Source organism: Rhipicephalus sanguineus, chromosome 4 (assembly GCF_013339695.2).
Source record: "Rhipicephalus sanguineus isolate Rsan-2018 chromosome 4, BIME_Rsan_1.4, whole genome shotgun sequence".
Taxonomy (NCBI): domain Eukaryota; kingdom Metazoa; phylum Arthropoda; class Arachnida; order Ixodida; family Ixodidae; genus Rhipicephalus; species Rhipicephalus sanguineus.
In genome coordinates this window covers 3,602,968-3,628,562 of record NC_051179.1, presented here as the reverse complement: position 1 = coordinate 3,628,562, position 25,595 = coordinate 3,602,968, and the positions used below count along the sequence as shown (strand labels likewise).

Genomic DNA, 25,595 nt, shown 5'->3' with positions numbered 1-25,595 from the left:
AAGCGCGGACAATTTAGAGTTGGTCCTTTGGTGCGCCAGCGAACGCCGGTTGTGGCCCAAAGACCGAGTCAGAGCCGAGAGTCGATAACACAAACGAAAACGAAATATATTCTCAGTTAAGGCAATACAAATAACACAAACACGTGCACACTCGGCTGGTACCAGTTACAGCTTCACAATAATACTCAGATGGTGTTTACACAACGGGAGCTAAACAAACAGATCACACGCAACCAATGCAATCACATGCATTAAACTATTCACTGACCGTTAAAGTCCTGAATAGATAGTGGCGTATCCAGTCCACAATACTTGGACGGTAAACGAATGCTTCTCTTCAAGGAAACACTCACGCCAGCTCCAGCGTTGATCGTCGTAGCTCAACCGTCGTCGTGACTTGTCACGGCTCACACGGCGTCGTCATCGGATTCTTCCAGATCCACGAGCGATTGACCACACACCATCATAAACACGTCTTCTTTGGCTAACGGAGCCACACTTAGCGTAACTTCACCATCACCGGGCCGACTGACTCGCTCACTGACTTGCCGACTCCCTTCACTGACTTCACTACCATCGATTGCACGCTTTTATCCCTTCTCCCCTGGGTTCTAGAAGCGTCGGGATGTTTCTTCTGCGTGCAGTACAGCTAAGCCTGGGGAAAGGGCGAGAGCTTTCTCGTATGTTCGAATCGCGACGGCATCGCTCGCAGATGCGTCACCCTCTCCTTCTAGAAAGATCCAGGCCTTGCCAGGCGTTCGATCGTGTTTACGGCGTCTGGCTCGAGTGGGTGAGGAGGATGCGGCGCGCCGGCGTCTTTTGATGCTTGTTTTTTCGTCTTTCGCGCTTCTTGGGCGCGCGATTCGCGCCGTTCTGTCTCGTAGCAGTTTGAAAGCGGCCTCGCGCGCGCTTTTTAACGCGATCGTTTGTGACAGGTAGATGCCCTCCTCCGAGACCTTGTGCCCGAGGTAAACTAAAGAATTACGAAAAAAACTTGCATTTTTCTTCTTTCAGCGTTATGTTGTGGTGGCTGAGTGCTTTCAGGACTTTTGGGACAGTTGTGTAGCACTCTTCTGCAATGTGGCCAGTGATGATGACGTCGTCTATATAGCATCCGACGTTAGAAATTTCTTCTAGGACTTTGTCCATCATAGCCTGAAGTAAGGCCGGTACGCTCGCAATTCCTAATGGAAGACTGGAATTCGTACAAGCCTTGGTGCGTCTTTATCGTAAGTAGTGGCTTGGACTCTTCACTGAGAGGCGTTTGCTGGTACGCCGAGGATATGTCCAGCAGACAATATAATTTGCCCCCAGCTAGCATCTAATATAAATCCTCAGGAACCGGTAGTGGGGAACAATCAGTTTTCAGTACTTGATTGATTGTTACTTTGTAGTCTCCGCAAATTCTGATTCCGCCTCCACGCTTCGGAACCGGTACGATGGGAGTCGCCCGCTTGCTCGTAGTTACTTTCTTTAAGATGCCTTGACTCTCTAGCTTTCGGAGTTCTTCGCTGACTGCCTCTTTAGCAGCGAAAGGCATAGACTTGGCTTTGCAGAACACAGGCGTAGCATTTGGGTCTATGGCTATTCGGGCTTCGAAGTTGCGAACTACTCCCGGTGTCGTACGGAAGACTTCTGGAAATTTTTCCCGCACAGAATTGACATCCGCGTTTTGTGTGACAGCACTGACAGTGTTCCTGTCAAGTTGCAACTTTTCAAGCCAATCTCGACCTAGAAGCGTAGGCATAGCCTTGCCCTGGTCCTCTACTATATGTAGCGGAAGCTCTGTTGTGCAGCCGTTATGCTCGATGGTTACGGTCGCCTGTCCTCTCAGCTTTACCGGCTGTCCTGTATAAGTTTTCAACACTGCCTTTCTTGCCTTGCATGCAGTTTGCGAAAACCATTGTTTGAACGTACTTTGAGGCATCAATGTGACAGCACCCGTATCCAAAGGCATAAAAATTGGCTTTCCTTCAATCAGCAAATACACTTTGTAGCCTCGTTTGCCATCTCTGGCACACATCACGACGTCCGATTCCTCCTCTGTCGCTTCAGCGTACCCCGCAGGGGCGTCTGTGGAAGCAGGCGTTTGGTGTGTAGCGACACCACGGACCCGAGCTAACGGGGGGGTTTCGACCCCCTCCCACGCCTAGCCGTGCGTGGCTGTGCCGTGTCCGGGGAAAAGGGGATCCTGGGGGTTGAGCCGACGCCGGGTGCTTGGACCTTTAAGGCCCCCCGGCTGAGGCAACACACCCCTTTGGCCCCTGCTTCACGTAGACGGCACCCCTGGGCTGACCCACCCAGGGGAAATCGGCGGTCGCCTTTTCCTATCCCTCCCTCTGATCTTTTTCTTTCCTAGTTTCTTTCCTCTCTGTCCTGTCTCCTACTCCCTTCAGTTACTTCCCTGTTTTCGTAGGCGGCCTGGGTTAACCTTGTGCAAATAGCCAACCTCGGTCTATGCGCATTTGGTTATAGTAGCGGTGTACGGCTGGCGTCTGCATGTTTTCGATTCAATGAATCTTGTAGCGTCCCCATGTTGGGCTCCGTGGTGGGTGGCCGCCACCGCTGCCGAATCCAATTCCATTAGTATGCATAGAGCATTTCCCCTCATTAGTGATCGTGCCGCTTCAAAGCGCGTACGCACCGAAGACCTGACTTTCCTTAGCCGACCCATAGAAGTATTCCCACACTATCATGTGGTACACAGCGAGAAGACCGACAAAACAGCAAGAACCGTGTCCCCTTTCATAGTATCAAGATCACTGACAGCCACCTTAGGTGCTGGCTATAAAGTTACAAAAATGGCAAGTGGAGACCTCCTTCTAGAACTCCGTGACAAGGCACAATTTGAGAAATTACACAACCTCGTAACCTTTGGCGACATTCCAATCACTGTAACACCTCATAGATCCATGAATTCAGCACGTGGAGTTGTATCCGACACTGATCTGCTTGACCTCACCGAGGCTGAACTACTTGAAGGATGGAAGGAACAAAATGTCACAAATGTAAAGCGAATCATCATCCGAAGAAATAACCAGGAAATCCCAACCAAACACCTGATCCTTACCTTTTCCACAAGCGAACTACCGCAGACTATAGAAACTGGCTACACAAAGACACCTGTAAGACCTTACATCCCCAACCCTCGCCGATGCTTTCAGTGTCAAAGATTTGGCCATGGCTCGCAGAGCTGCCGTGGTCGACCTACATGCGCAAAATGTGGTGTTCAAGGCCATGCCTCGGACACCTGCAATGACACACCACACTGCGTGAACTGCGACGGCGACCACGCTGCGTATTCACGCTCTTGTCCAAATTGGAAAAAAGAAAAAGATATCATAGCACTGAAGGTCCGAGAGAACATATCTTTCAAAGAAGCACGCAGAAGGTGTTCGGCCTTTCACGGCCCAAGCTATGCTGATGCGACGCGTCAGGGGGCAGCGTCGCGTCGGCCACCGCCACTGTCCCAGCTCACGCAAAGTGAGCCAGCGACCGTGGCGGCTGCCCCTACGGTGGCAGCAGTTAAGTCTGCTCCACCAACTAAGCCAGAGATCCCGGCTACTCCAGGAACGTCGGGTCTCACGACCACGCCTCGCCAGGCGAGGTCGGAAAAACAAACCAGCAGCTCGCGTACGCGGGCGTCCAGTGCCTCACACGAGGCAATGGACACAACTCCGGTACCCCTGGTACCGAAAGAGAGGCGTAGCTCCCTGGAGCGCGCCAAGAAAACTAAAAAGCCGATAACAGGGCCCAACGACGGCCCTGCTACTTGAGTTCTAACTTTCCGATTAAACAACAGCCACTTCCTTTTCGTACACACAGCACTACACTACCTCCATAATGGAAACACAAATTATACAATGGAACGTCAGAGGACTGCTCAGAAACCTCGATGATATCCAAGAACTTTTACACAAACATTCACCAAAAGTGCTGTGTGTACAAGAAACACACTTAAAATCCAAACACACGAACTTTCTACGCAATTACATCATTTTCCGTAAGGACCGGGATGATGCCATGGCGTCATCCGGTGGTGTAGCCGTTGTAGTTAGTCAAGGAATAGCATGTACACACTTACCTCTCCAAACGTCCCTTGAGGCAGTGGCTGTTCGAGCGGCCCTGCTGAACAAACTCGTCACCATTTGTTCTCTTTACATACCCCCACACTACCACCTGCAAAAACACGAATTCCAGTCCTTAATAGATGAGCTACCAGAACCTTATCTGGTCCTTGGGGACCTGAATGCACATAGCAGTCTGTGGGGCGATTCTCGCTGTGATGCGCGAGGTCGTCTGGTTGAACAGTTCCTTTTCTCTTCCGGTGCGTGTCTGTTGAATCAGAAAGAGCCAACATATTATAACCTGGCTAACAATACCTATTCCTCCATAGATCTCAGCATTATATCCCCATCGCTTCTACCCTTACTCAATTGGAAAGTGATTACTAATCCTTACGGAAGTGACCACTTTCCAATAGTTCTGAGTGCACCAACAATTAATGAATCTCCTCCACAAGTTCCCAAGTGGAACATTGACAACGCCGATTGGGAGGAGTTCCGTAAAGTTGCCTGCTTAAGTTGGACTGATATGTGTGGTTTAAGTACAGATGCAGCAGTAGATTACTTTACAGCTTTTTTCATCGATGCTGCAACTAAGTGCATCCCACAAACAACTGGACTGCCCGGCAAAAGACGTGTGCCGTGGTGGAACAATGATTGTCGAAACGCGCGCAAAAAACAAAACAAAGCATGGAGGGTGCTTCGAGACTCTCCAACAGCCGAGAATCTTGACAATTTTAAAAACATAAAGTCTCAAGGCAGGAGAACGCGCCGACAAGCAAGAAAGGAAAGTTGGCAGAGGTTTTTATCGGGCATCAATACATATACACAGGAGGCTAAAGTCTGGAACATGGTCGGTAGGGTAGCAGGTCGACAAGCACATTCACTTCCTTTAGTTAACACACAAGGCGACAGCTTGGAAGACCAGGCAAACTTCCTCGGCGAACATTTCGAACAGGTGTCCAGCTCGTCGCACTATACTAAAGCTTTCCAGCGATACAAAACAAGAATCGAAAGACAGAAATTAGATCGCAAGTCCAGAAAACACGAAGCGTACAATGAACCTTTCTGCATGGCTGAGCTACAAGCATCGCTTAATTGCTGCAATAATTCTGCCCCAGGCTCCGACCGTGTTGTGTATGAAATGTTGAAACACCTTCCATCTGAAACGCAAAAAGCCCTCCTTTCCCTGTATAATGCGGTTTGGTTTTCCGGCGAGATCCCCTCGACCTGGAAAGAAGCCATCATTATTCCTATTCTAAAACAGGACAAGGACCCATCCTCCGTTGCGAGCTATAGGCCCATCGCACTAACAAGCTGCCTCTGTAAACTTTTTGAAAAGATGATAAACCGCCGACTTATACATTTCCTCGAAGCAAACAAATTACTTGACCCATACCAGTGCGGTTTTCGAGAAGGCAGATCTACCTCTGACCACCTTGTACGTATCGAGGCACAAATTCGCGACGCTTTTATCCACAAGCAATTCTTCCTTTCGGTGTTCCTCGATATGGAAAGGGCCTACGACACCACGTGGCGCTTTGGAATATTAAGAGACCTGTCCCACTTAGGTGTACGTGGAAGAATGTTAGATATAATAGAAAGTTACTTATCCCATAGAACATTCCGTGTTCGAGTGGGCAATGTCTTGTCCCGAACATTTGTCCAAGAAACAGGAGTGCCGCAAGGTGGCGTGCTGAGTTGTACACTTTTTATTATCAAAATGAATTCTTTGCGTTCGTGCATCCCGCGTAACATGTTTTATTGCATATATGTCGATGACGTTCAAATCGGTTTTAAATCTTGCAATCTTACAATGTGCGAGCGGCAAGTTCAACTTAGTTTGAAAAAGTTAACCAAATGGGCAGACGACAACGGGTTCAGCCTTAACCCGCAAAAAAGCACCTGCGTCTTATTTTCAAGAAGGAGAGGCCTCCATCCCGATCCGGACATTCACCTACACGGCCAGCGGCTACCTGTAAAAACCGAACACAAATTTTTAGGCATAATTTTAGACATGAAATTGACCTTTGTACCTCACATCAAAAATCTCAAATACAAGTGTCTGAAAGCTATGAATATCCTCAAGGTTTTGTCGCGAACATCATGGGGCAGTGATACAAAATGTCTGATGAATCTGTATAGAAGCCTAATACGCACGCGCCTAGATTATGGGGCGATAATCTATCAATCTGCGACACCAAGCGCCTTGAAAATGCTCGACCCGGTCCACCACTTGGGCATTCGTCTTTCTACGGGTGCTTTTCGCACCAGCCCCGTAGAAAGCCTCTACGTCGTCTCGAACGAGTGGTCGCTCCACCTGCAGAGATCCTACATGTCCTTTCTATATTACCTCAAAGTGAACGCAGACAAAGAACACCCGTCACACTCCACAATTAATGATTTGTCCAGTTCTGCCCTGTTTTACAACCGTCCTTCGGTGAGACAGCCCTACTCACTTCTCGTGAGGAGCTTAGCTCAGGAAATGTGTGTGCCGCTTCTCGAACACTGTTTGATGGCCCCTGCCGCACATCTCCCGCCGTGGCAGTGGCAGCTCATAGAATGTGATGTATCCTTCGTGGAAGTTACAAAACACGCGCCTATAACACATATCCGTACATATTTCCTCGAACTACAGCACAAATACAGTTGCCCAGAATTCTTTACCGATGCCTCAAAGTCCAATACTTCTGTGTCTTACGCAGCTGTTGGTCCATCTTTTTCCGATGCCGGCATTCTGCACCCGAATACGAGCATCTTCACAGCAGAAGCATACGCCATACTTGCGGCCGTCAAACACATAAAACAATTAAAACTCCAAAGCGCAGTAATATACACCGATTCCCTAAGCGTGGTAACAGCCCTCAAAACTCTGAACAAACACAAAAACCCCGTCCTCGTCTCCCTGTACTCACTCCTATGCACAGTCTGCGCACTCAAACAGCGCGTCGTAGTGTGCTGGGTGCCAGGTCACCGCGAGATCCAAGGCAACGTGTTGGCTGACCAGCTAGCAGCCTCCGCCCATGAAAATGCTGCCGCCAATACACTCCTTTCCGTTCCTCCACTGGACTTAAAACATTTCATTAAAAGCAAGCTCAGGGCTTATTGGCAGAACACATGCGACAGACACACACAAAACAAACTACATGTTATCAAGCCGCATCTGGGTAATTGGCCGCCAGTATCAAAATCACGCCACACAGAAGTAATACTTACAAGACTAAGAACAGGACACACACACAGTACACACTCACACCTTCTATCCGGTGGTGAACCACCCATGTGTGAGAAATGTGGTGAACCACTCACCGTGCTTCACATTTTAATTCAATGTGCAGAATTAGACACACTACGAAGAAAACATTTTATATTACCCTACCGACAACAATTACCATTACACCCAGCTATGTTCATCGGTAGGGAACCTGTTTTTAAACATCAGTCGCTCTTCGCGTTTTTAAAGGAAGTCCACAGCTTTCACGTCACTTACCCAGGCAGTCCGTAGCACGACCTCTGAAAAGAGGTTGGTGCTACGGGAGCTACATTGGAGGAAGCACCTGCCTCCCTGCCTTTGGCCTCAAAGGCCCTGAGGAGGTATTCGTGCTCACAACATACCCTCATTGTTTTATCGTCACAATCACTTGTCATTCATTCTATATGCACATGCCTCACGTCATCTCATAATTTTACTACGTGTATGTTTTACCCGCCTTTAGCGCGAGGAATTTTAGGCCCCTTTACAGCCACCTAACATAACCATTGTTCACTTTAGCTATCATGTCCTGGCGCTCTTTGGCCATCACATGGCCCTTGCGCCAATAAACAGTATATATCATCATCATCGCTTCAGCGTAGTTTCTCGGCGCATCGCTTGCAGATACCCTGTCTTAGCACATGCGCGGCACTTTGCGTTGCGGCACCAGCACTTGTCTGAGTCGTGCCCTTTCCCACAGCGATAACAAGTGGTCTTCGTTTGACCCCTTTCGTTTTTACGTGCCGATTGGCCTAGTTTTTGGGTGTGTTTTTACGAACCGCATAATATCGGTCGAGCATACTGATTTAGAATGTAGCTCTATAGTTTGCTTGGCAGCAATTTCTTTTTCAAGTGCAATTTTGCACGCTTTCTGAAAGGTTAAGTTTTCAGTTGCGCACGATATCCTTTGAGTCTCTTGGTCGCGCAATCCTGCCACGAGTCGATCCCTTAACGCATCGTTTAGAAACGCCCTGAACTCGCAATTATGCGCCAGATGTTTCAGTTCTGTCATGAAGTCTTTGATGCATTCTCCTTCCTTCTGCGTGCGTTTGTTGAACTTGCAACGCTCGGCGATTACAGGATACTGAGGACTGTAGTGTTGTTCTAGGACCTCCTATATTCCTGCGAAGGTTTCGTCAGTAGGTCTGTCAGGGATTTTCTGGAGCTCTCCGTGCTTCCTACTACGTTCAAGATCAGCTTCTTTGTCTCCGGAAGTGCCACAAAGTCCTCAAACCTCTTGAAATACGACTTGATGTCGTCGCTTCTCGGGTTACAATCTGGCATACTCCCGAAACGTTGCGAAGCTAGTGGAATCGCCATTTTGAAACGCTTGCCTTTTGTTCTTGGGCCGTTCCGCTTCGACCGCTGTGCCGGCGCTTGCTTCAGGATCGTACAATCAATCTCATCCTCGTCGCCAGTTGTTCTATCGTGGCCGAGGAAAGACACAAACGCCGGAACCAGACACGAACGAATGCATGTTTACTGAAGGAAGGTTCTCGTTTTATAGCGATGAGGCGGTCTCACGTCATAGCTCGTTTGATAACCGATATCCCAGTAATAAGACGTATTTGCAATAAAATAGTGTAAATCACTCTCAGCGGTCGCCTCCCGATAGGGCCTGATGTGGTCACTGTACTAGAAAGACTCACAGGGTCTCTAGGCATTTCCCTAAGATGACTCGAAGGCGAAAGCCATCTTGTTTTTCTTCAGTCGATGTATTGTTCGTTCCCCGCCCCCTCCGAGTGCTTTCCTGACGTAACGTGGTTTTGCACTGCCTCCAGGATCGGAGGCAATGCAAACTTTTCCCGCATCACCTGGTTTTGCATTGCCTCCGTCATCGACCCACCGATCACCGAGGCAACGCAAACCGACGATGTCATGTGATGGCGTCATCATGAGAAGTGACGTTATGGCGTCACAAATATTGGTGGTCTGTGCAGTCCCGAGGACGCCATCATTGATTTTTTTTGCACACTCGTGTTGAAGTTGCCTACTCGGGACGCCGACGGTCAATTTTCGCGTTTGATCAGGAATCCAAGGCTTTCACCTTAAAATATTCAATCTTGATACAGCGCACTAAAGAACAGAAATAGCCAGCCAAAGGGGCCAAAAGAATGGTGGAGAAGAGCTCTCGTTTTACCTTTCCTGGACACATCCGCCGATTCTTGCTACTGTATACCAAGCTGTACTATCGGTGACAAAGGAAACACGAACAGCGGAGCGCGTTTTCCAAGCATTAGGAACTGTATATTGCGCGTTGTTGGGCTGGTTGGTTATGATCCATGAGACTGTTTGGCGTAGCGCGCGAGCACAAGGACACACACACAGCGCTGTGCCTCCTTTGTCCTTGTGGTTGCGCGCTACGCCAAACAGTCTCATGGAAGAACTGTATTATGCGCGCCGTCCTGTCATCACCATTGACAGGCAAGCACTCCCGATTAGGCAGTACTGCGCAATCGAAAGCATGACCCTTGCTCACGAGCAGCAAACCGCAAGAGCATATCTATCTCTAATCATAAGGGTGCGAACTGTACCACGCGCACCACTACTGGCGTTTCATTCGGAGCCGATAGTACGTGTAACAAGTTTTAATATGCATCCAACTCTCCCAATCTACGCTAGTTGTGCGCATTAACCCGCTGGTCGATGAAGTTATCAATTTTATTTTGTCGGCAAACGTTTTGTGCACACAGGTCCACATGACTACAATTTGGAGTGGAGTGTTAATTTTCGTTCAACTCAAGTCTGCTTAGATAACGCTAACCTTTGCGAATAAGCCGTAAAATCGATTGCGCTTCGCTTCCAAAGCAGCATAGACTCTCTTTAAATCTCTTAACGGGACGTTCGCGCGTTCACGTAAGCTATTTCAACGCCATCCAGCCCAGTGAGTGACGCTACGAACTCGGGAGCATGATCGTGGCCGCGATGGCTCTGTGTGTGTAGAAGATACGTTAAATTTTAACGATTCTGAACCTCCTGTAATGCTAGCAGCCACCTTAAGAACCATCATTACGAGAAAATACAACAAGTAGTCCAAGAACACCGTGCGACGTGAGCGAACTATAAAGAAAATGCTACTGTGCTAGCCAGAGCCTAGCAGACGACAAAAGCCGAATTCCCGCCTTTGCATCACCGGAGTGCCGTTCGCAGCGCCGCCATCGGTGGCGCACGAGGCGAATAATGGTTCCTATGACGGAGGGATCAACCATGTTTATTTATTAGATGCGGAGGTGCTCTTTGACTAGCCTGTGTAAAGGGCGAGACAGACGGTACGATTTTTTATGCGATTCGACGTCCGACACGGCGGAGGGGCAACCGGAATGGTGACCTTTCATAGCATCGTACAGCCACCAATCCCTCTCCCCCACCGCCGCGTCGGCCGTCGGATCGTATGGAAAATTGGACCGTCTGTCCCTCGCTTAAAGGCCGAGACAGACGGTACGATTTTCCATGCGATGCGACGTCCGACATGGCGGTGGGGAAACCGGAATGGTGACCTTTCATAGCATCGGAAAGCCACCATTCCCTCTCCCCCACCGCCGTGTCGGCCATCGCATCACATGGAAAATCATACCGTCTGTCTCGCGCTTAAAGCGGGGGACAGACGGTCCGATTTTCCATGCGATCCGACGGCCGACGCAGCGGTGGGGGAGAGGGAATGGTGGCTGTACGATGCTATAAAAGGTCACCATTCCGGTTTCCCCTCCGCCGTGTCGGACGTCGAATCGCATGAAAAATCGTACCGTCTGTCTCGCCCTTAACGCTGTCCCTCCGTGCGTCCGTACGAACGCGCCGCAACGCGCTCCCCTTGCCGCAGGTGTTGGAGCGGTGCCAAGTAGGTCACGCCGCAGCTGCGCGTTGACGTCACGCTCCCCTCGCAGTGCGCGCTGACGTCACTCTCTCCCTCCCCTGCCGCGCGCTCGCCGCAGCGCCCGCAGCTGCCGCCTCGTCCGCTCGCTACACCACCCACCGACCGCGACAGTACGACGCCTTGCAGACGAGCCTGCGCTTGACGTGAACGTTAATCGCCGCGTCGTCCGGTACCTTCCGCGGGAGGTTCAGGACCACCTCCTGCACGTGGATCGGAACGTTGATCACCTAGCGCCGTTCAACCCGTGACGCCACCCGTGCGCAACGCTGCTGCTTCGCATCCCATCAGGGTTCCCTTTGGGAAGATGGTGTTAATTTTGCTTCTGACAAACTCAAATTTTTTATTTGTGCTTAGCGCTTGCTTTGACTCCATGTCACACAATGTAAGGCTCGAAATAAGAGTAGTCATTTACATATTTTGTGATAGCATGTCGAGTGACTGCCTGCCCTATGGCTAACCAACGGCTGAAACGAGACAGACGCTTTAAGAAATCGTCCAACGTGGAAAGTTGCCTCCATCGGTATTCCGACAATCTCTAATGAACGATAGGTAACGTAACATGGGTTCCATGTCCCGTGATGGTGGCAATTCTTACCGGAATCTTTTAAATCTACAACGGGAACAAACAGCGCTAGACAAGGCACGGTGGTAGAACGACAGACAAGGCGCTTAATGTGCCCTGTCCAGGAACAGTATTAATTGCGCGATACTGTGGCGCCTAATACGAATCGCAGATGCCAGGACGTACGTTTTTCTGTCAATGAAGGGCACAAGTGCCACCACCTACAATGAATGAAGCGTCCACAGAGCCTCCTATAAACGAGTGACTGCAAATGCACTTTGATACCCAAAGTGCACTCCGAAGGCGGAAAGCTATCTATCTATCTATCTATCTATCTATCTATCTATCTATCTATCTATCTATCTATCTATCTATCTATCTATCTATCTATCTATCTATCTATCTATCTATCTGTCTGTCTGTCTGTCTGTCTGTCCGCATACGTCTGAGCGCTCTCGTGGTCGTCTTCTTGACTTGACACATACCAAAATTTGCATGGGAGGGCATTAGTGTATGGGGAACACGATGAAGAGGTGATCATAGGCGTACGCCCAGGGGGCAGGGGCGGCAGCAGCCCCCCCCCCTTTCACCTAGGGGGGGGGGCGTAAGGTCAGCCCCACACATTGACATAATAGGGAGGGGGGGCGCAATGTCAACGCCATACATTGACATAATTGGGAGGGGGGCGCTGCGACGAACCTTCGCCCTACTTGAAGGGGAACCATGCGCACGCCTATGCATGTGATTATATGAACAGCGTGAGCTACTTGTCGCGTACGTCATGAAACCGTTTCCTTCAGTCAAGTGTGGCAGATACCCGTATACCACGGCCCATGAAATGCGGGTATGAGCTGCAAGTGATTCATACTTCCTATCAACCCAGGAACAGCGATAACAGACTTTCAAAAACCTTTATACGACAGTGCTATGGAACTTGTGTCGCAGGATGTGCTGGGCAGGCGTCTGCGGCGTTGTCGCTGAGGGAAATATCAGAGGGACGGAAAGATTGAAGATCACCGTCAGAGCCGCTGTCGAACCCAAGCATTCTGCGTTGCAGTCAAGTATTCATCCACAGAGCTACACCAGTGTTTGAAACTGCTTACAAAAAAAGACCCCAGTGCCACTAATCCCATTAATGGGGATGGCAATCGCCGGGCAGAATATAAGGGCGGACGTATTAGGTCCCCCGAAACGCACCACGAAAGCGCGGACAATGTAGAGTCGGTCCTTCTTGTGCGCCAGCGAACGCCGCTTATGGTCCAAAGACTGAGTCAGAGCCAAGAGTTTATAACACAAACAAAATATATTCTCAGTTAAGGCAGTACAAGCATCACACAAACTGCACACTCGGTTGGTACCAGTTACAACTTCTTAACACAACGGGAACTAAACAAACAGATCACGCACTACAAATGCAATGTCATGCATTACAACCTATTCAAGAAAACTTGAAGTCCTGAATATTCAACAACGTATCCAGTCCACAATTCTTGGACGTAACTTGAATGCTTCTCTTCCAGGAAACACTCACGAAAACTCCAGCGCTGATCGTCGTTGTTCCATTCCGTCGTCGGTCCCGAATATTTCTCTTCCAGGAAACAGCCACGTAACTTGTCACCGCTCACACAGCGTCATCATCCGATTCTTCCAGATCGACGATCGACTCACCGCACCATACCATAAACACGTCTTCTTTGGCTGAGCGAGCCGCACTCAACATAACTTCACCATCTCCGGACCGACTGACTGACTCGCTGGTCGTCGATGCATGCTTTTATCTCCTCGCTACCGGGTTCCACAAGCGCCTAGTGTATTCTTCGGCGTGCAGCACAGCTAAAGCTAGGGAAAGGGCGAGATTCTTCTCGTCGGTTCCATTCGCAGTGGCGTCACATCATGCTTTCCTTCGCGATCTTTCGAGACTTTGCCGGGCGTTGCATGCCAGACTGGTTGCATGCCAGACTGGACGTCCCATTGCGCAGTTTCGACCAGAATGAATTCGTACCAACTCGCCCAACTCTCCGCGCTGATTATTCATATTTCTAGTTCACAGGGCTCTTTTATATGTTACAATTCCAGCCTTTCAACTGCGCTCGTTTGTCTTGCTTTCTTCCTGTCCCGTCCCATTGCGCAGTTTCGACCAGAATGAACTTGTACCAACTCGCCCAACTCTCCACAACGTGAACTGTGGTTGGAAAGTTTACTGTCGGCGTTTGCAACAAGATAATGAACATTACATATAAACTCCTATGACTCGCCAAACTATGGTCAAACAATAAATTTTGAGCGAACAACCAGACGAGGACAAAAAAACAAGCATGTCGCACAGGCGCTACTTTTCGTCCTCGTGCGCGCCTTAAACTTATTGCTGATGCCTTGCCAACACGCCCAAACTGCCACGGTTATGGTCAACCATAGCGGAGGAATACGTCAAAGGCCGATTCTTGTGATGTGCACATCGTCGCACCGTGGGGCTCAGTTCATGTCGATTAAACAGACATCTGTGCTCTAACGTGAGCACCGTTTGGGCGTCAGTTTAGTCGACGTGCCTGGTAAGCCCACGATCAATGCCGTTTCCAGGAAGGACCTAAGGAGGCCCCTAATTTGTTGCTTCCTCAAATAGGTGCTTTCCTCAAAATAGCCGTCAGCAAGTGCGTCCCCCCTCGCACCCCCCACGCGCTCCGAACAAATATTCCTCGTTACTGCCGGCCCACAATGTACCCATAATTACTCAGAGCGTACAAAGAAGTCGGCACAACTAGCAACGCTTGACTAAAAGCAATAAAAAAAGGATTGGTAGGGGCCACTTATCGCCTACTCGCAGAATGAGTGGCATCTTCCGGCCAAGAGATTAACGAGGAGCTTTTCTCAGGCGACCTGGTGGGCCGGCTCGGACTTGGATGGATCTCGGACAAGAAGCTGATCGAGCGTCGCAAGGTGATGCTGCTCAACTACCTGCTCACGGGCATCCTGATGCACCTGGCGCCGTTGTGCACCTCGTACGCCGCAGTGACGGCCATCGCCGTTGCCATGGCCCTGGCCGGCGGCAGCACCATCACCCTCTTCTCGGTACTCTTCTTCGAGTACCTGGGCATACGGCTCATGCCGCTCGCATACGGGCTCAGCAACTTCGCCGCCGGAAACGCGAACTTCTTCAGGCCCAGTGTCATCGGTAAGTCTCATCACAGTCAAACAAGGCTCCACGGTGGGCTTGTTGGTGGCTCATAATGGCCGTAAATCGGGCTGGTTGGTTGTTCATGACCGTAAAATAACAGCTCAAGAAACTACGGACGAACACACAGAAGCAAACGAGCGCTGACTTCCAGCTGGTTTATTTATGCAGAAGCACAGAATTTATGGCACTGATATATCACAAGGTACATATAATCACATCATGCGCAGAAATTCCTTTTCTTTATGAAGAACATTCGAAGGAGTGATATCGTATTGATTACCAAACTTATCAATTGAGTCAGCTTCTACGATTGCACGTCTGATCTGTTCCCGGTTTTTAGTTTCGACACTTGACAAACAACGGAACGCAGCGAGAACAATGATGAGCTTGCTTATATTTTCCAGACTGTCGCTAGCTGCTGTGTTGGCCCGCCTTAACCCCTGTCGGAACAGTCTGTGCTAGAATACTGTCTTCGCACAGAAAATCAATTAAGGCCTTACTGAACTTTTTGCGAGCCAGTGGCCTATTGAATAGCCTTTAGCACTCCCGCTCTACACCTTCCTTTTGTTTATATCTTTTTTTTATCGAGCGCCTGCTCTTCTCTCCGCTTTCCTTTCCTTTTCCCCCTCCCCTTAGTGTACGGTAGCAAACCGGATGCTACAATTCTGGTTGACCTTTCTGCCTTTCTCTCGTTTTATTATCTCTCTCTCTCTCCACATTGTCCTTGTGTTCAGATAACCTGGAATTTAGGCACCTGCCCATTCCTATAGCGTCCTAAGGTATAGCGCATCTGAGACGGGACCAAGCGGAAAACTCATAACACACACACCCTGCGCTAACTTTCAAAAACAGATTTTATTATCATCCGTACGTATACCATCAGGTGCGCAACAGAACACGTGCTAAAAAAAAAGCCATACATCTAACGCAGGTCTTCACGTCACCCCCAAATATTCTATTTCTTTAGCTGATAATGAGTGAGGTCGTTTACTGATGCTGTGTTAGCAAACTTGCCGATTAATAGCGCTTCGATTGTTAGCCTTATTGTCATTTCTTTAGTGTTCTTTCCAATGATATCCGTTGGAACAACGACAGGTTGGCAAGCGCACGCCTTGGAATGGATGGTAAAGAGTGCGCATGCCAAGTGATGTAGGGTACATGCACTGTTGATCCTCTGAATAAACTGTTAGCGCTGTGTGTTATTCGCCTTGTCCCGTCTTGAATGCGCTACACCTTTGAATCCTCACAGTCATCCATTAAAGGGACCCTGCAACACTTTTCAGCATGGCCAGGAAACGCTGCCGATCGCTAATCGAGGCTCCTGAGAACACGCGAGTCAAGCATTTTAGCTAGGGGCTCCGCGTTTTCGATGTTTATTGTTCTTGAAAATCGGCGGGTGTTTATCAGAGAATACATTTTTGGCGGAAATCCGGCGTTTATCGAAGTTTATTTCTCGTAAATCCCTAATTCTCCGAAATTCGGAGCTTTGCATTATCCTCGAAACCCCAAAATCTTAGATGAATTTATATCTGAATACTAAAACATCCAAACACATGAAGCACATTTTTTTCTAGATGGTTTGAATGCACAAAAACATATACGCGGAAGCGAAATACTTGAACACAAAACACCTGTATTTGTGCGTTATACAACGTTATGCTTAAAGCTTATTGTAAAGCACACAAGCATACTTTGCGAGGTTGCTGTCAGTGATAGAAGCGCGCTCCTTTCGATTGACGACTCTTGGAAAATGCCTTCTGAATTTGAGCGCTAAAAACAGGAAGCGCCAGAAGACACAGCGTGCAGCAAGAAAGCAGTGGCCACTGGAAATTGTGAAGTCTCCAAAACGACAGGGGTTCAACAACGTTACATATTTCATAGCACTGATAGTTCGCAAAATCACTCAGGAGCTGGCTCATATCGTCAGTTTTAAGAAGCACTTATCGAAAAATAGGCGCATAGGTCTCGAACGCGCACGGTAGCTCATGCTTCACATTTGGATTCACAATTTTCACACAGTACCAAAACGAATCTTTGGTGTACCGCAGTTGATCGCACAGGTTCCTCTCAGATGTCTGTCTCCACTTTTCGGCGACAGCAGCGTAGTATCCGTGAAAGTCCGCGACAGTCGTTAAGCGGTCAGTCTCGTCAAGGAGGTCCAACACGCTTGTGACATCTGATGCGAAGACCTCGGTTGGATCACGCCATTGACTGATGAGTGTGTGCAAACGAACCCCCAGTATGGGATAAACTTTGTGTACCAGGGTACTGTCTGCCTCAGGTTCCTTGATGATTGAGAGCACGGCACACGAATTGGCCTTCAGAAACCTCATCTTAACGAGCAAGTCGTGTAGAGCTTCAGGTGATGAAATAAGACTCTTGAGCTTCTCACACTTCGTTCCCTTGGCTTCGTCGCTTCTCAAGAAAGACAGAATGGCGCGCCAGTAGTTCAAAATATCTTCCAGAGCTTCATAAAAAGAGAACACCTCGACGGACATACGGTTTTCAGTGACTTCATGGACATGCCCATGGCCAAGCACACAAGACAAAACTTACGGCGCAGCTCCTGCGACGATTTCAACAGGGCAGGAAAGTGCACGACAAAATTGTGAAATACGTTAAACGAGCTGGCCATGATTCCATCCTCCACAGCGTCGTTGAGTAGGTGGCACGGATCTTTGAAGTGAAGCGTCTTGAAATCCTTGTGAAGCTTCTGCATGTAAGAAGCTGAGTCGGAGCACAATACAGCTACGTCGCCTAATACAGCTACGCGAGGTAAATTTTGAATCGGTCAAACCAAAAGATGTACCAATGAGCGCTTATAACTTGCCCTTTCGATAAAGAACGGAACCAGGTCATATTAGCCCTTGAAATCGGAGTTTAAAGGAAAAATCCGAATTGTCAAAAATATCACCGGCGAATGTTTATCGGATTTTTTCGGATAAAACCGAAAGTACACGCAGCCCTAATTATGGCGCAACACACGGCCGGTAGTGTACAATTAATTTTCAAGGTCAGCTAGAAACTGTTCCCTCTTCTTTCGGCAAATGATGCACCCAAACTGGCGCGCCATAATTCAAGGCTGATTTGAGCACGCCGCCACGTGGCCGCGCGTTGGAACAAAAAGTGCTCAAGCTCATGGCGTCCTCCCTGCTTAGCATCCAGCGCACTGGTCGGGGCGAGAGAAAGCAATTGCAGCATCCGATAAATCTCTGTCACTACGCTCGCACTTGACGGCTTCTAACATTTTTTGCGGAGGTCGATTCGTGAAGCCATAAACACCTTTAATGAAGCCATCCAATGGTTGCTTGGAGAAGTGTTGCAGGACCCCTTTAATGCGTATTTACACATTTGTTCTGCACAGATCCACGCAGGCACGGCATAATGGTAAAAACAAAATAGCAAACTAAGAAAAAACATTGCTAAGTTAATTTGCAGGTACCTTTAAGGTGTTGACGGGTACCAGCCTGCTGTACTTGGGAAGCGTTTTCGGACTCTTGTTCTTGCAATACACAGGGTTTCATATCACTTTCAGAATTTCGAAACCCGCAGCACATAAAAATATACCACTTCAGATAAGCGGACATTCTCGCAAACTACACCTGAATGAGCATTCTAATTTATTAACCAGATTTTCTTGTTCCATTTTGAGCTAATTTATGGCGCACGATGCTGTTCCTAAATTATAGTTTTAGTATGGCACATACTTTAAGATAAGCGTTTCATAAGATAGCGACGTACTGCGTTGCTGCTCCACATATTTTCATTTTTAATAAAAAAAGCATTTTAGGAAGACTGGTGTACACGAGTGTTTTCAATACAAGTTTCACAGCATCTATTTAACAGCTTGTGCCAGTATCGCAATCGGTTTCAAGTGGATGTGGCTTGCTAGCTTGTAATTAGCGGCATCCAAAATAATTATTTGTATGACGGAAAGTTCAGCTCGTAGGCAGGGATTTATATTTAAAAAAAGGTTAAAGCATAGCCGCGTATAGTATAGCTTAGCAAGGGAGGCTCCGCTGTCTGCTCTGTGTTCACCTAGCTGCCCAAGTTTTCTTTAGCAAAGCAGAACCTTCATCACTGACCTTCATCACATCTTGCAGTAAGCCACCCGCAACACCAAAAAGAGGAAAAAGAAAGCACGTACCGTGTCTTCCAACGCCCACTCGCTATTTCATAAAATGCACTTTCAAGCATTGTATAGGATTGAAATACTGCGCTGCTGCATAAATACTGCGCACTTTGTTACTGTAGCGGTGTTAGGAATGAGGTTGCGTGGCCCATCGCTACCGCCACCGTTATGGTCCGATGTCGTCCCTCAGGCTCGCTGCTGGGAATACGCGTCGTTGTATCCCACCGCTGGAACCGCTGTTGGAACTCGGGTTGCGTGTCCGCTGCGAACTCGGGTGTGCATCGTGCTCGGAGTAGTCAGTAAGGGCAAGATGAAGAAGGGAATACTCTATGTACAGACTATTTCGTTGTTTTCACTCTCAGTCAACATGACTGCCAGCCCGACGACGTCGGCTGGTTCGACTCCCTAACCACGGACCGGCACGGCCTTAAGTAAGGTACCAGTCCATTGTGATGTGACCCTCTTTTTGGTCGCTGGTGTCGAGCCACTTTTAGGTCGCAGGTGTTGAGCCACCTTTAGGTTTGCAGCCTCTTTTTGGTCAATGGGCAGCGTAGAAGAACGACGACTGGCGTCAGTTGTCGGGGCCGGCTGGGCGAAGACGCCGTTTTCCAGGATCCCTCTTTGTTGAAAGTCGGCGACATTGTGGCCTTTGTGCTGAGGCACAACAGCACCTCCGCCGCCAAACAATGCATCAGGAGGACGAGCTGCTGAACGTGGCTCGGCTGAATTGATGCGGCCGGACACCAGGTCATCCATGGCTCGAGGCGAAGCTCCCAGGATCACTGCTCTCGTGCCATTCCACACAAACACGCAGCTCGCACGGACTCGAGGTTCCTGTGGATAAGACGAACTCGACAGGGCAACCGTTGTCAAACTACACCCAACGCTGCAAGTGCCCTCCGCACTCCCTCCAATTGCCAGACATGAATGAAACAAATCCTACTGACAACTAACGTTCCTGCTTTAAATAAAACGAGAAGTGCGTATCGCATGGCGACGAGTTCAGCAAGGGACCTCAATTTCAGGTGTTGGTAAAGAAACAACTTCGAGGTAATACAAGAATTGTAATTGTACTGTAGCCGCGTAGGCATGGAAGATAAACCACCAAGGAAGCCAACGGATGCTCAAAGGCTTCGCTAAATCCACACTAAACGCTCTCGGCGTAAGCCTATCGCAATAAGAACACAACATGGTTCTACTAACTACGAAGTGAAATGAAAAATAAAGCTTACACCGTTCACAAAACAAGGTTGAACTGCCTTTCGCCCTAAATGCTCATGCTAACTAGTACAAAAACGAAAGAAAACTCAATCTACAGTTACCTCTGTTGAAACAGTTTTCAACTGCAACGCTAGAAGATTACCCTCCAAAATATAGACACAACATAGGTCAAAATTACTGCCTCTACAGTAAACGCAAACAAGTAAAATTCGGTTACCCTCGACCAACGCTACCATTCTTTCAGAATTAGTGGTCGCATAAATCTTTACTCACGGCTAACGTGCCTCATTTTACGCCGTCAGCTCACTCTCGTGCGGGTCACTGCTTCCGCACCAGTTACTCCGAATGTTGCGCCACTAAAGCCAGACATGTTCCCGTGAGCACTCTGTCACGCTGCACCCACATCAGGAACTGAATACGACATCCGTAATTGCACGTACTAGTGCCACTGCGAGCTTCTACTCAGCGGATGTATGATTAACCATGCTCTCTACTCTTGCTGTCACAATTCTTACAAACAACCGAGTGACTCTCGCGATAACCTTTCCCTTCTACACAGAACGCACGCGAAAAGAACAACAAACAAACAAAACTAATTTTTGCGTGGCTCTGCCAAAATTCGCACAAAGCCTAGGCTTGCTTATCCTTCCTGTAAGCTCCCAGCTTAACGCCTAAGGTTCCGCTATACAACTCGTGGGACACCCTGACTTATTAGGGAGCTCCCGAACGGCGCACGCAAAGCCCTGCGCCGGCCTTTCGTGCAACTGCGCACGTGACATACGCCGACCGCTTGGGGGCTCCGGCTAAGTAACAGAAATAGCGGGCCTTAAACGCCAACGCTAACTCAGCGCACGCCACTCGAAAACTGCCCAATGTTTCCTTGCGTCCACGCATGACACGCAACGGAAACGCTACAAACTCATTTCATAGTCAGCTGGCGTAACCCTATTAAAGCGCTCGTCTCTTAAAGCCCTTGACTCGCTCTGATGCGTGTCACTAACCTTGCGATAGCTAGCTGCACAACGCATATCGGCTAACAAACAAAACCACAGGGCCCCAAGAAAACAAGGTTGAATAACAGTTAACTAATGGCGAATTCCACTGGCCGAGCCGGAGCAAGTTTTCTTGTTGCGCGTTCGAGAATGTGCGTTCCACTGGTCGATTCGGAGCAAGTTCGCGTTTTCCACTGGCAGATTCGGAGCAACCCACTCCGCGACGGAGCGTTCCGAGTTGCTCCGTCTTGCAGAGGTGGATTTCGCCGGAACTCCGGCAACGCGGTGACGTCATTTCTGGTACAGTATTGTTTAAAGCGGGGTCTGATCACCCTGTGCACTTGTTTACATTCCGAAAATGGCGTTGTTTGACTCTACCGGGCGAGCTTCTGGTTTGCTTCTTGCTCTGAGCGACAGCGAGAGCACGAGTTCTGACGGTATATAGTAGCACCAGCGATGACAACGAACCGTACGTGCTCTACGAAATTATGTTCAAAGAAACGTTCCCTGACCCCCTGTGCGTACGCCCGAAGATCATCGACTACGTCTAAGAAGAGATTTCCATGTGCTCGTCCATATTTGTCAGCGCAACACAAGAAAATGGCACGCCTGCTTTACGCCACTGCGGGGTCGAAATGCCCGCTTTGCAGCGGCGACCCATGGAAACGCACAGAGCGGAAGCAGAACTAGTTCCCGGAGCCAATTTACGTGACGTATGCATAAACAACTTCCGGAGCGACCTCACGCAGAGCATTCACGTGTTCCACTGGCAGATTTGGCTTGGTACAATCAGAGTGCTCGCTCCAGGATTTCGGCGGCCGCTCCGGATCTCCCAGTGGAATTCGCCATAAGTGATGTGACTGAGGCACTGCTTGAACAGCCAGGGATCAGCACTTAATTCAGTGCTGAGCAACCAATATATATAAGACTGGTGTGACGTCACCAGCCGCAACACATACGATGTACAAACAGCAGACAGACAACACAAACAGCATGGCAGCTTTATCGCTGTTCTAAAGCAGACGTTTCACGTTACCACATCTCGTCCCTCCCTGAATGAAGGTATGACTTCACTTGCGAAAGTCTGCATTTTGGAAACGGTCCGGTAGCTTCCGCACCCTCGTGCCACGACGCAGCGCCCGGTTGTCAATGCTCTTAGGTGAACTGAGCACTGTAGCGGAAGGTGAAGTCGGTGTCGTCACTTCGGGTTGTATAGGAGCCTCCGGAGGCATGGGTAGAGTGACCTATTCTAGATCACTCTAGGCATGGGGCGTTCGGCTGCGGCGTGGCCACCTGGTTCCCTTGCTATCGGATCAGGAAGCGATTGCGCGAGTGCCGTGGGCTCGAAGTTCGTGGCTGACGGCATCGGAAGTGTGGAAGGCGCCGTCTCCGCTGGAGGGATTTGGTGTTGCTGTCTCTCCACGTCGTCCACTTTCGTAGATGCGCCGGTATGTAGAGACCGCAGGTGATCGGCGTGGACAAACCGAAACTGATCGTGCACTTTCACCACATACGTCACCGCACTGACCACTTGAGTCACCACTGCTTCCTGCCACGACAAAAGTTCTCCGCGCACAGTTTTCACGTAAACGCGCTCACCCACAACAAACACACATGCCGCACCACGCCTCTCGTCACAGTGTTCTTTCACGCCCTCTTGCTTATCTCGCATAGCCTTCCCAAAATCAGGTTTCATTAAGGAAAGTTTCGTGCGCGGTTGCCTTCTTAGAAACTGGGCCGGCGACTGCCCTGTCGCACTGCTGGGAGTGTTTCGATACGAACACTCAAATTTGTCGACTCGTTCTTGGAATGAACAGCGACTACCCGAAGCGTTCTCTTCCAAAATTTGTTTTAGCAAAGCTCGCTTGACAGTCTGCACCATGCGTTCTGCCGCCCCATTCGATGCGGCGTGATAGGGAGGAATGCGAACGTGTTTCACACCATTAGCCGACAAGAAGTCCGCGAACTCGGCGTACGTGAACTGTGGTCCGTTATCGCTTACCAGCGTTTCCGGAAGTCCGTATGCGGCAAATGCGCCTCGAAGTTTTTCGATTGTCTTAATTGCAGACGTGGAAGCCATTGGCCACACTTCCACCCATTTCGAGTAACCGTCGACTAACACCAAAAACACACTCGCATCCTTGACCGCAAAATCCACGTGTACTCGCGACCAACATTATGCCGGGTACATCCATGGGTGCGAGGGTACCGGTTCAGCGGCGGGTTGGACGGCCTGACAGATCGAACATCGTTGAACGTATTGCTCAATCGCCTTGTTCATGCCCGGCCACCACACATAACTTCTGGCGAGCATTTTCATGCGGCTGGGGTGCTCTTCGTGTAACAAGTTTAGCACTTCACGCAGGGAGTCTGGAATGACGACCCTGGAGCCCCACGTGACGCAGCCTTGTTCAAGTGACAGTTCACTCCGCCTGGCATAGTAAGGCTTCAATTCCTCTGCGCAGTTGCTGGGCCAGCTATTCATTGTGCATTCGGCAACGCGGGACAAGATTGTTTCTTTTTGACGCTCTTGCTATCATTTCGGCTGTTAACGGAAGGCTCTCAAAGACTGCCAAACACTCGGCTGGTTCTTCTTTGCTGAAATCTGCGCATGGAGGTCTCGTTAGCGCGTCCGCTACTTCCATATTTTTCCCGCGTCGATACTTCAGCTGATATTTATAAGCTGCCAGCGTCATCGCCCTTCGTTGCATGCTGGCCGCGGCTATGCTAGGCACGTGTTTATCTTGCCCCAGAATCTCGACGAGCGGCTGCTGGTCTTTGTACAGTGTGAACGTCCTTCCGTACGGGTAGCGGTGTAACTTCCTCAACCCGAAAATGAAGGCAAGGGCCTCGCGTTCAGCCTGAGCGTAGTTCTTTTCAGCCGATGTCATCGTTCGCGACGCAAATGCGATCGGCCGCTCGCCATCCACCGTCTCGTGGAAGGTAACTGCCCCGAGCCCGTACGCTGACGCGTCACACAACAACCCGATCGGCTTTCCTACATCATAGAATGTTAAAGGGGCCCTGCAACACTTTTTGAGCATGCTCAGAAAGCGCTGCCGATCGGTAGTCGAGGCTCCCGAGAACACGCGAGCCAAATATTATAGCGATGCGCACGGCCTGGAATTTACAATAAATTCTCAAAGTCAGCTGAAAATCGCTCCCTCTTCTCTCGACAAATGATGTATTAGTCCGCAAAATATGACGCGATTGTCGGCAGTTCCACCATTGGCTGATGTTATAATCACGATAACAACCTCATTATTACTTTCGTTGTTAATTTTGAGTTCAATAAGTAGATAATATGTATGTTTATATTCTGTTATCGCGTTAAAAACACCGAACAAACATTAATATTAGCACTTCCGGTCTCACCGACAGCTCGTCTGCTTGTAGTTGCGTGGTTCCGTTTTCTTCGCCATGCGCAGTGCCGAAAACGTGAATATTTCTGTGCTTTTGACCATCGCCGGTTGCCGTTGAGAGTGGCAGCCGTTCGAGTGTTGCCTCGTCAGCTGGGAACTGCATCGTCGGCACGTTCTCACGACCGACCGAGGCAGCCGTGCAGCATGTCTCCGATAACAATGCTGGCGTCCGGTAATGGCGGCGCTTCGGGGTCGTCTGCCAGTGCCGTCTTACGAGGCGGTGTATCGGAGTATGGGCCGAAACCGATCTCAGCTGTCATTCGTTCCAAACGAGCGCGCAGGTTTGCTTCCATGGTTGGCAAAGCGATGAAAACACTACGGCGTTCGAGATGCACACCCAACATTACCAAACCGACGCGCAGTTTTCAAGCACGCGCGATACACAGTGCGATCGACTCCGCTCGACGAGAACGACGCAAGCCGACCGGAAGTGGCGGCACAGACCACGTGGTTGCGCCCAGACATCAGAGAGAAAAAAATAAAGAAAAAATTTCCGCCGGCGCTCTTGGGCGGAGCCTCGCTCGTCTGCGCTCCTTCCCTCGACTCGCTGCCTAGCTCTCCGCGCGCTCGCGGCGTTGAGTTGAGGGAGGAAGCTGCGGAACGTGATCTCTATAATTTGGTAACACCACTTAGACTTGACGAATTCGAAAAATATTTGCGGCATATGACTCGTGAAGAGTCATACGTCAATAATGCGACTGTTCTAATATAACTAAGAAAGGTGTTGCAGGGCCCCTTTAAGACGCGGCTGCTTGTGAGTAGCCTCTTTGTCGCGGCGAAAGCGTCGCTTTGTTCCTTCGTCCAAGACCACTTTTGCTCTTTTCTTAGGAGCCTGTAAAGTGGCTCTGCAATTGTTGCGACATTATTCAGAAATTTCGCATAGAAATTTTGCATTCCCAAATACGC

General features: G+C 49.3%; 1 protein-coding gene across 2 annotated transcripts in view; it reads left to right on the top strand.

The window, feature by feature from the left end:
- LOC119389302 (monocarboxylate transporter 12) overlaps nt 1-25,595 on the top strand; it is a 372,577-nt gene that overhangs the window by 329,883 nt on the left and 17,099 nt on the right. For both annotated transcript variants that reach the window (XM_037656512.2, XM_037656510.2), the window contains one exon: nt 14,620-14,919. In XM_037656512.2, coding sequence (XP_037512440.1) covers nt 14,620-14,919 — 300 coding nt within the window. The remainder of the gene's footprint in view (nt 1-14,619; nt 14,920-25,595) is intronic.